The following is a 12100-nucleotide window of genomic DNA, read 5'->3' as shown; positions in this document are numbered from 1 at the left end:
GAACGTGCTCCAAAGCCATGTCCCACAAGAATCGCCACCATCCTCACAAAAGTGACGGTTGACCCTGGAAAATATGCACCCCTCAGTCTGCCACTCTGTTGGTGGTGCTTCTTTTCCGTTCCCTTGACCCTGGAAAATGTGCACACCTCAGTCTGCCACTCTGCTGGTTGTGTTTCTTTTCCGTTCCATTGACCTTGGTAAATGTGCACCCAACAGTCTGCCACTCTGTTGAATGTGCTTCTTTTCCGTTCTATTGACCCAACTGAAATCCATTTCTTTCTGATGTATTTTCCCGTTACATCTGCGAGATGATCTAAACACTGCTGCAACTGTCAATGTATTTTTTCAGGTACTCGTGTTTCCACTAGTTTCCAACTAGATTTTTTTCGATGTTGACGTATATCAATTGTTCCGCTCTCTCTCGTTGAAGTCGCGATCTGGCGTTTCTTCGGTTTCAAATGCCCTCACGTGGTTGATCCAAGTCGCTCGTTTCCCCAACGTCCAAATTTGTTGCGGTGGCCCCGTCTTCCTGTCATGTGGCCCAGCATCCTTCTGCAGACCAACGTTCCACCCAGAACGTGCTTCCGTTCCCATTCCCTCTGAAGCGGTGCCTCTATCCTCCCAAAAGTGACTTGATTGACTCCGCCGACTGACCAACCAACATTTATCCAATCTGATAAATGTGCCTCTTTGCCCATTGCATGGTTCCGATTGAATTCCATTTCAATCCGTTTACTTTCCGACTCTTTGCGAGACGACACCTGTGACATAACAGGTGGTTAACTAGTTTCCAATTAGACTCAACTAGTTTCCAATTAGATTTTTTTCCAGTTTGTTGACATCTGCCGTCAACAAACAGTTGAAGGGAATAGTGGCTTGTAATCGACATCTCTCAGTTGTAGTCGATCTCCGCTCCTCTTCTGACGACGATGCTTTCCCGTGGATCGTCGTCCCCAACAGCCGCTAATTCTTGGTACTTGCGGCGTAAGTGGACCGGTGAACTGCCCTCGTCCCGGTCGCCCTTTGGATGACTCTGCAATTGCCGGATGCTGCTCTCCGATGTTGCCCTTGACAACGCCTCAAGTTGTCCTCTCCCGGCAGCACTTGTACGAAACCTCCCGTTTCGTAACCTCCTTCCGTCATCCCGATGAATTCTTGCTCCTCCGCTCCTCTTCTGACGACGATGCTTTCCCGTGGATCGTCGTCCCCAACAGCCGCTAATTCTTGGTACTTGCGGCGTAAGTGGACCGGTGAACTGCACTCGTCCCGGTCGCCCTTTGGATTACTCTGCAATTGCCAGATGCTGCTCTCCGATGTTGCCCTTGACAACGCCTCAAGTTGTCCTCTCCCGGCAGCACTTGTACGAAACCTCCCGTTTCGTAACCTCCTTCCGTCATCCCGATGACTTCTTGGCGGCCACCGCCGATAATGTCAAAGTCGAGTTGCAGTGATAACTGCAATTCGACAACCGAAAATGTGATGACCGATTCTGTGTGTTGCAGTGAAAACTGCATTTTTTTGTTTCGTGTCTCCATGGCTCGAACTCTCTCCTACAGCTCCCGAGGATGGCTTCGCTGTAGCTTCTCTTCCTTCGCTGGTGACTTTGTTCCACGGCCCATCTTGGATCCCACTTCTGACGACCAGTGTTGCGTAGGGGTGGGTGGAGGATCCAAGTAAAAAGGCCAACAGTTGTTTCACAGCATTTATTGATGATTAAGGAGTTACACACACTGTCACGGCTAAGTCTAGAATGCCCTGATATTACTAAAGGGTAGATCTCTCAGGACGCCTAATCTGTTTACCTGTTGTATAGTCACGTATTCGGATATGTATTTCCCCGATATTGGGTCTCCCCGTACCGATTCTGAGGAATAACTAATATCGGTCATTGTTTAGCCTGAATGCACTTAGAGTCCAGATATAATCTTTGGAAGTAAGTGCATGCATTTAGTTAATCCGATAACAGATATCCGTTGGTCTAAGTACAATTCGCTCAATCCACGGCGTACGTAACAGTATATTATGTTAATAGTAAAATATAATCCAAATAAACATTTTATTTATTTTTAATCAACCGCAGCCCCCCCAGATATCTTATCCACGAGCCGCCACTGTATATATATATATGTATATATATATATATATATATATATATATATATATATATATATATATATACGCCTGCCCCAGCCGCCCCCCCTAAAACCAGCAGTGATTGAGAACAGAATTTGGTAATAATAAAATTGCATTTAAAAATCAAAAATCAAATCAATAAATTACCAGTAAATAAATTATTGTTAGTGTCATCTATATGACACAATATTAATTATTATGAAATAATTCCCTAGATGTCCTTATAAATGTTCACTAATGACATCTATGTAAAATTATATATACAATTTAGTTATCAAATAAATTGAATAGACGCCATTGCAAATAATTCCGCAAACGACATTTATGTACAAATATATGTGTATAACAATTTGTCAAATGAGTTTTTACGTTATTTTTTTAAACTCAGACAATTCCAAAGATTTCTTTGTCTGAAAATCTTTGTATTTCTAGTAGCAAGGTGTTCAAAGTACGAAAATGTTGGTCAAAGCTTCCATTTTAACAAACCATTTCGGTAAATGCCATCACTTTACGATACCCATTGCTGAAAGTGCTTTAAATACTGAAAGTGAGTGAATGTGTGTGTGTACATAATATTATATTATGAAACGTTCATATAATATTATGTTATGAATTTTTTTTACATACGTTTCTCATTTTTAAAAATTAATGTTTGATATAAAATTAAAATAATGGGCTCTCTTGAAAAGTCGTATATGCATATACATACATATTTAACACGTTAGGTTGAGAAGAAAATGATATTTAAAAATAAAATTTACTAAAAAAATTGAACCTCGTACCAGCTTATTGTATTAAAATAATAGCGTTTATTTAGTCAATATATCTACATATGTATGATATTTTACACGTATCCAACAAGTACATATTTGCAATCAAATTAAAATAACATTATAATATTAAAATATTCATTAAGCAGTTACATTGTAAATTTTTTTTAAGAATATTTTAATTTATAATGAATGATACCTCATCTATCGTCAGTAATGTGATAGCCGCTGAGTAGCATCTCAGATTTTTTTGGAAAAATGCAAACCATGACACTCAAAGATGCAAAGAATGCAATTGCCATTGTAATCTTCGTGAACTTGTTTCAAACATGTTATTCAGGAGATATCGATGGTAAAATTATTTATTTAGTTTTTTAATTTATCAAAACACTATATTTGTTCACATGAAATATCGATACAAAAAGTGTAAAAATGTTAAATTAAATTATTTACAGAATTGGAATATAGTAAATTGCCAAAATTGTTCACATTGGATCCTTATGAAGAATGCTTTTTGGAACCAGGTGGATTATATTGTGTCGTTGACATCCAATTGCAGTCTCAGACAGTCAATGACATATGGTATCTCATAAAGGTATGGACATATACAATATCTCAATAGTAAGAACATCTTATCATCAAAATCATTGCAATGGTTCTCATATAAACCTATTTTATTTAAATATTTGAAGTTGTGGGAGGGAACAGATCTTAGAATTTCCTACAATATATTAACCACAATATTTCCCCTTATTTTAAGATTTTTTTTAAATACCTTAAATTTGCATTTAGCTTTATCAGTGCACATTGAAATGTACCTACATTAGGGTTGCCATACGTCCCAGTATACGGGAACATGTCCCCGTTTTGAGGCTTGTGTCCCAGTGTCCCCTTCAGAAGGATATTTGTCCCAATTTTCTACTTATTTATTTCATAATATAGGTGATTCCTTAAATTGAAGAATATTTACAATCATGGGAGGAAGAAAGTGTCATTTTTTTGACGACTACCCAAAGGAGTGGTCATGTATTAAAAAAGGAAGGAATGAATACAAAGGACTTGCAATACTATTGTATCGATGCAACATAGTGGAAAATTCAGCATTAAAAAGAGCATATTAAATCCGAAACTCATAATTCAAGATTGGTATCTGTATCATCCGCCAAAAATATTTCTTCTTATTTGATTAAGCAAAATTCCCAGGAAGATCTTTTGATATCTGCTGCGGAATTAACAATCGCATACAAAACTGTTAACCCTTTGCCCGCGGCAATAAATATAGCGAATTTGGCAATCGAGTTTTCGACCTTAAATACAGATTTTAATATTTACTCAAGTAACCAGATATGTTAATTAACACACGAAGTATTATTTTAAACAATAAAATACATACATATATCTCGTAGTTTTGGCCTAATTGTCAAATAATCATTCTTCATACAATTGAGACGTATCGTCGCCATTGTTCAACAGACGTGACGTCACATAAACGAGGTATCGGTATAGTTCCACAAAAAACTAATTTTTGATTGATATATATGAATTTTAAGCAAATTGAATAGATGGCATTCAACTCTCAGTAATATATTCAACCAATTTTGAACCTTAAAACAGTTGAAATAGGCGCATATAAGGCTCAAAATCCCTTGCAAAGTTCAGAAATTCTATGGAAGACAGCCGCACTACAGACTTGTCGCCCAAAGCTTCCATAGAAGACGGCCGCGGGCAAACCGTTAAATATAGATTTTAATATTTACTCAAGTACCCAGATATGTTAATTAACACATAAAGTATTATTTTAAACAATAAAATACATAATATATCTCGTAGTTTTAGATTAATTGTCAAATAATCATACTTCAAAATTGTATGAAGACGTGACGTCACATAGACGAGGTTTCAGTATGGTTCCACAAAAAACTAATTTTGACTGGCATATATTAATTTTAAGCAAATTGAATAGATGGCATACTACTCTCAGTAATATATTCAACCAATTTTGAACCTTAAAACAGTTGAAATAGGCGCATATAAGGCTCAAAATCCTGTGCAAAGTTCAGAAGTTCTATGGAAGACAGCCGCGCTGCTACAGACTTGTCGCCCAAAGTTTCCATAGAAGACGGCCGCGGGCAAACGGTTAAACATGATTCATGATCCCCGTCTATGGTCCGACAATTATGGCAACCCTAACCTACATTTACTTTATCGCTTGTTATTGCTGAATATTTAATGGGACCTTTTGTATATTATCACAGTGTGCCTATACGACATTATTTCCTTGGTTTTTGTCAGTGTTGTCATATACATAGCGTACGAAAATGTGATCTATTACAATATCTTCACTCGCTCTACTAATTCTTTAATTCTCACAAGTTATTACGTTTTCAAAGTAAGAATATCATATTTATCACCAACTGTTTTTTAGAACTATAGTTCGGAACCACAGGCTCACCTTAGGCACGATATACTTCATAAAGGCATTTGTGTAACTAAAAGATGCAATGTCTCCGAGGAGCATTCTAAGAATGTAACATATGATAAGAAAATAGTGGAAAGTTTTCTTACAAAATGTATGACTAGAGAACTAGAAGAAGCGTATCAACTGGAAGGAAATGTTTCTGTTCGATATTGTGAAGACAAAGTTTACTCGAGATCATTCAACATCTTTGATTGGGTTTACGTCGCTATCATTTTGGGTATAGTGATCATGAATGGTATCGGAACTGTTTATGACGTGTGGCGGAAAAAGCGGGAAATTAAATTAGGTAAGAATTTTTATTTCCGAATATTTGTTTGAAATTTTGCATATTTCTGTTATTTTTCACTTTTTCTTCTATTTTTTATTTTTTTAATTATTTCAAATACATATAAACAAACTCACATTCGAGTAAATAACGTTCCAAGCATGAACAATATTATCACCATAATCACACCGGTTGATTGATTACTCACCGGAGCGGAGTATAATCAATCTTCACTAAAATTTTGTTGGTTGTATTTCGTTTTTTAGATATGAGCGTTTAAAAAAATACTTTTGGCTTTCGCAGTCCTTATCTAAAAATCTAGTATAACTGTGCAGAAAGTGAGAATCAGAATCAATAGTCAAATGTTATTTCTATTGATTGAGAAAATAATTATAATTAAATATCTAGCGAATTCTAAAAGCAAAAGATATTTTTTAAACATTTTTTATCGAGCTATTGTGCTATTATTGGACTAGTTATATATGTATTTCACTACGTTTACAAAAGCTGTTTTCAATCTCTATTTTTTTTAAATTAATCTGATCGCACTAACTAAAGTGATAAATCATTTTAAATTCCAATACAAAATGTTCTAGGCAAGGGTACTCAAAACTCGGAAGTGAGCGAGTGAGATGGAGTGATGCGCTCTCCATTCATCATCTTACTCTTGCATCATGCATACGGTCAGAAACAATCGCATTTTTTACCAATTTTAAAATTATTTGCCGTTCGAGTTTAAAAAATAAAAATAAAATAAGCCAATGAAAACATAAAAATAAAATGAAATATTTCGTAAAAAAACAATTTAAAATGAAAATATATTTTTTTCTTTTAAAATTCCCTAATTAGTATCACTATAGTATTTTAAAACAACAAAAAATCGCAATTAACAAAAAAACATATTATTATTGATTTCACTACAAAATTGTGCATTCTTTAAACGCGTATGTCTCATAAACGAGAAGAAAGCAATGAAAATCATTGTTATATTTGAATTTGAATGGGTATAATTTATTAAATATTGAATAGTCTCCGTTCCATGTATTTTTTGTTGCTCAGTACTATTGATCAGTATCATCCGTATTAAAAATTGTATGTATTTAACACTAAAAATACTCTTACTGTTTCAGAAAACAGATTCCTTCTTTCATTTTCTATCATATCTAATTGGAGAAGAAATATGACTTTTGAAAGTATATCAAACAGAAAAAAAACCTTTAAGCCAATAGATGGACTACGCTTTTTCTTAATCTGTTGTCTTTTGTTTGTCCATTTACCAATTATAAACGTCACGTATATCGATAATGCTATAAAAATTGATTCGGTAAGAATTTTTATGTAAAAATCATCTTTTTATTTGGAATCTTAAAAACGTCAAGAGATTTGTCTCTTGTATAATAGAAGCCGTCAAAGCATTTCTCGCCATGAAAAGTGATGAATTCTATTTCGAATTCAAAATGGCCTCAATTTTTGAATTAGTGCCATTTTTACCATGTCTAATGCCAAATTGAAAAATATATTTAAAAATGTATGTAATCTACAATTATAAACATATGTGCCATCCCGTTATATTATATTTATTTATTTTTAATTTTTTTTTGTGACATGCCAGGTCACCCTAAAATACTAATAAAAAACTATTTAATTTAATAACTAGCTTTATTACCCGGCTTCACTAGGTATTATTAATATAAACCGCTTAAATATGACTAATCTAATAGTAAACCTTTCATTTAATTTATTTGAATAGTTTTAATTTATATAAATTTATTTGAATACTCATTTGTTTTTTTTTTTTATTAAATTGACTGTCACGAACAAACAGACATGCATATATTGTAAGTCTCTTATAAAAAATTATATGTACACCCCCGGGGTCTGCTCCGCCCTCGGCGTTTAACGCCCCCTAGGGCTCCGCTCTCAGCGTCTGCGCCCCCTTCGGCTCCGCCCTCGGCATCTGCGCCCCCTAGGGAGCGAAGCCCTAGGGCTTCGCTTTCGGCGCCCACACGGCGTTTGCGCCCCCTAGGGGGTGGAGACTTAGGGCTTCGCCCTCAGCGCCTACGCCCCCGGGAACTTTGAATCCTTTAAATCGGAAAAAAGCGAATTATTTGTTCGATGACGTCAGAACAATAGACTGTCGATTATTAATTAAATTGACGAAAAATACATAGGTACATACAAACATACATATGTACATACATACGAACATACTTTAGTGTTTTATATGTAAGATAATAACTTTAATTAAATATAATAAAGTTTAAATATAATAATTTTTTTGATTTTCAGATTCGAGGAATGGAAGGTACGATTAACATAACCTTGCTCATTCAGTTTTTTTTCTGTATGTCGAGTTTTTTGTTGGCTTATAACTTTCTCACTGGCGTTGAAAAAAATCAAATAAAAAGTATTTGGACATATTTTAGATTGGTACTAGAACGATGGTTACGGTAATTACTTATATTATTTTTATTTATATATACGATTAAAAAAAAACAATTGCATTCGAAATGTTTCGAACCAAATTTGGTTTAAAAAATTAGTTTGTTATGTTTGACAGATTGACTCCAGTGTATGCAGTGGTTCTCGGGTTTTTGTGTACTCTGTATGATTACATGGGATCTGGACCATTATGGCAAGACAATATAGTAATCGAAGCAGACGCGTGTCGACAATTATGGTGGACACATTTTATCTACATAAATAATTATTTAGACGTACCCACAGCCTGCTACGACATAACTTGGTAATCTATACCTTTCAAAATTTTATGACATATTCCGCGTTGACACGATTCGAGTAGCTTGGATGAGTGACTTGGACGTCACTCGCAGCATAACAATAACGCTATTGTTTTTTTATTATCATCTTTAAAAATAAAGGTACATACATATACAAAAATACTTATTTTATACAATTCAATGTAATTTTTCAGGTATTTAGCAGCTGATATGCAATTATTCTGCTATGGAACGTTAGTAATGATGATTATATGGAAATTTCCATCATTATCTCGTTACTTTTTTGGATTATTAATAATCATTGCAATTATCGTTCCTGGTCTTCAAACTTATATTTTCAATTATTACCCAATAATTCCACCATACTCTGAGTAAGTTTGCATTATTTATTATTTTTATACTTTTCTAATGGCAATTCTAATTGAAATTTATTGATCAATGTCAATATAAGGATAAACTATCACGTGCCAGGGCCGGTTCAATGGTGCAGCAGACTATGCACGTTTCTGGGGCGCCATAGACAATGGGCGCTGCAAGTTGCCCCCTTTTTCTTTTTTTGATTATTAAATTTAAAAAAAAAAATAAAAATTTAGTTTTGATAAAATAATTTTTTAAAAATTGACTTTCTCTGAACTCAATTTTTCTACTCGAAGTAACAATACTGACTGTAAAATATCAAAGATTCGTGAATAAACATGTGTACCTTAAACATTTACCCGCGGTCCTTTTCATCGAAATTGTAAATCGGGTTTTCGACTATAAAAATATATTGTAATATTTATTCAACCGATTGTTTATTGTTTTAAATAGTGAATCACGCCATTCTCATTACTGACATTTTTCGCATGACTCATATAGCCGTCATCCTTTTGGCTTCCAGGTGTAAAGTGCATTTTTTAGTTCATTGTTAATTCAAACGATCGGAAAAGAATACTTCTTATTCATACTATACAGCAGCGTACATTTCGGCACGTTCAAACATGTTTTAATCGAGTGCAAAGCAAAATCGTGAATATTTCAACAGAGGCTAAAGAAAACCAGTTCTGGTTGATAAGTTTTGGTGACATGTACTGCTGAATAATATGAATAGATAGTGTCAGTTACTGCTGTTTACGCCATGTACATAATACGGAGTGTTTGAATGTGTCTAAATACATATAATTACTGTAGAATATTTTTCGAACTGATGCTTACGTGCATTTGCTGGTCTGTCAATTATATTTTTAATTGCAGACGCACCTTGAATCATTTCAAGAACAATCCAACGTTCACAAATATATATGCAACAGTGTCAGGAAATCTATTTGGTTCTACAATTGGCATAACCGCTGGTTATTTGCATTACTACATGGAAAAAAAAGACATATCATTGGCGAAAATAAAGGCATTTAAACAACAACAGTTTGTTTTTTTTTAATTTAACTTATATTGTAACATTTTTGTACGTTTTTTCAGTGGTTTCGTATATTGTTTTACATTTCATGGCCAATGTTGTTTTGTATTGTACTAAGTGGAAGACTTTTCATCAACTTCGTTTATGACCCTATAATCGCTGGCGTATACGTATCTCTCCACAGACCGCTATTTGCTTTCTTTGCAATGACGTTTATTCTAGGAGCTATTCACAAATGCTACAGTAATTAAAACTCCTTCAAGTTAATGTATTTTTGTCACTGCATATAATTTTCTTTTTGTAAATTCATCAGATATTTCGCGAGGCTTTCTGGAATGGGACGGCTTCCAATTATTAAGCAAATTTACTTATTGCGTTTATTTAACACATTTCATGATACAAAGGTATTCTTCGGGATTTACACATCTGCCATACCATATTTCGAGTTTCAATGCAGTAAGTAAATTTTTAATTATATTTGCACGAAACTTGGCAATTAAACGCTATAAAAGGAATGGCGCCTACAAAAGGTTGCATGGAACGTTGTGTGCTAGGCATAACGAGAAGAGATTGAAAACGGAATACGTGGGTGAGAAATGTGACAAAGTTGGTTAACATGTTACTATACAATGATGCGAGTAAAGAGCATTCAATCGCAATGAGCGAGTCACGTAGATACAAGAACAAATAATAGATAGACAATAAAAGTGCTCGAATGGCACCCAAGACAATGTAAAAGGAAGGCCACAGGAGAGATGGGTGGATAGAATTAGAAAAACATATACGGGATGTGATTAATGAAAGTTGTACAAAACAGAGACGTATAAAGGATGGAAGCGTGTTCAAGAGGCCCTTGCCCAGTAGTGGATGACTGTATATGATGATGATGAAGTAAATTCTTCATAATATCTATTTTGTTAAAAAAATTTTCTTCTGATCTTAAAATTAAATGTTAACTGATTTGAAAATACACTTATTTTATGTAATAGCTAGTATAAAAAATAAATAATTTATTGATTAGTTTGATGTCAATAATTATTTAATTAATTATTATTCTCAATTATGATTAGTGTTGCAACAAAATATATGTAATGTTATATATTTTATTTTACAGTTTATATTTTACTTTGGAACTTTTTTCGTGACTTTCTGCATATCGTCTATATTGTATTTGTTTGTTGAATTGCCTACTCAAAATTTACTAGTTCTAGCATTTAAAAACAAAAAAATACAAGAAGCTACTAAAAAAGAGGAAGAAAGAAACAAAACGGAAAACATATTGACTGTTAGTGAAGACTAATTTATTGACAATTATTTTTTTGTTTTTGACATATGTTTAAAATTGTGTATATAATATTTGTGAAAAATATTTGTAAAATGTTCATATAAATATAATATACCAAACCTACATATATGTCTATTTCTGTGATACGTATTATATATATGTATATATGTACTATATAGTTTACTTACTGTTACTTAAAAGTTGATGATGTAAAAAAAATAAGATATCTTCCGAACATCACACAAGTATAATACATATGTATATATATGTATGTACTTAATAGCACGCTTAGTTAGAACTCGGAGTTCACAGAAGTGTTATATTTTTCCAAGTTATAAAATTCCAAGCAAAGAATTCTCGTTTAACATAAACTTTCTAGTTTTTGACTGTAAAAAATAGCATTCAAATATTACATATACATATATTGAGGTGGTAAATGCTCGAAAAATGTTCGTAAACATTTCCATTTTGTGTTTTTAGCAAACTATGTCAATAAGTTATAATGAAAAATATAGACATCAGACATATAAATTATCGTGTTTTGTATCGTAAAAAAAATAAACTTATCGTGTTTTGGACAGCATCCTCTGGTTAAAAAGTCACCGCACGCCACTGATATGTATGTATTATATCATTATATGATATAATGATATAATACTGCTCCTACGTGGTAATACGTCATGCCCGTTGTTGCTGGAGCAGTTGGGGCTTTATGTCCCTAATCACTATGTGCGTGGTAGACATCATCATTTGCTGGCTGTACCTCCTGCCCGCACAGTCCTTTTTCGAATGGCTCCTATTCCAAGAGCTATCCGACTTCTTAATGAAATCGTTGCTGCCGAGACTGAATGTGATATTTTCCACCTTAGTGAGCGTAAATTGTCGAAAATTACTCTAACCCATTTATCTGGTAGTCTGCGCTCATCATTGTTTTCATGATTGATTGTGATTTATGAGTGAAATTTTGATTAACTCTCTTCCATTTGGGCCTTACAGGGATGTTTTGTATTTGTAGTTGTTTCTTACATATTTAT

The 12100-nt window shown here is 33.8% G+C and overlaps 1 protein-coding gene across 1 annotated transcript; it reads left to right on the top strand.

Moving 5' to 3' along the window:
* The first annotated feature begins 3981 nt into the window (after positions 1–3981).
* On the top strand, positions 3982–11081 carry LOC143913112 (uncharacterized). The gene is made up of 11 exons (XM_077432718.1): positions 3982–4049; positions 5159–5213; positions 5329–5668; positions 6778–6971; positions 7937–7980; positions 8208–8393; positions 8583–8759; positions 9622–9793; positions 9844–10024; positions 10095–10391; positions 10987–11081. The coding sequence occupies exons 1-11, from the start codon at positions 3982–3984 to the stop codon at positions 11079–11081; spliced, it is 1809 nt and encodes a 602-aa protein (XP_077288844.1).
* The last annotated feature ends 1019 nt before the right edge of the window (positions 11082–12100 follow it).

Source organism: Arctopsyche grandis, chromosome 1 (assembly GCF_051622035.1).
Source record: "Arctopsyche grandis isolate Sample6627 chromosome 1, ASM5162203v2, whole genome shotgun sequence".
Classification (NCBI taxonomy): Eukaryota; Metazoa; Arthropoda; class Insecta; order Trichoptera; family Hydropsychidae; genus Arctopsyche; species Arctopsyche grandis.
The sequence above is the reverse complement of the archived record's forward strand: the minus strand, read 5'-3'. Positions and strand labels throughout refer to the sequence as shown.

Bases quoted from the DNA above. Each gene is read 5' to 3' on its own strand.
- LOC143913112 (XM_077432718.1), top strand. From the start codon at position 3,982: ATGCAACATAGTGGAAAATTCAGCATTAAAAAGAGCATATTAAATCCG. The intron at 7,981-8,207 runs GTTTTTTTTCTG...TATGTTTGACAG, and splicing joins AACATAACCTTGCTCATTCA to ATTGACTCCAGTGTATGCAG. The intron at 9,794-9,843 runs GTTTTTTTTTAA...ACGTTTTTTCAG, and splicing joins CATTTAAACAACAACAGTTT to TGGTTTCGTATATTGTTTTA.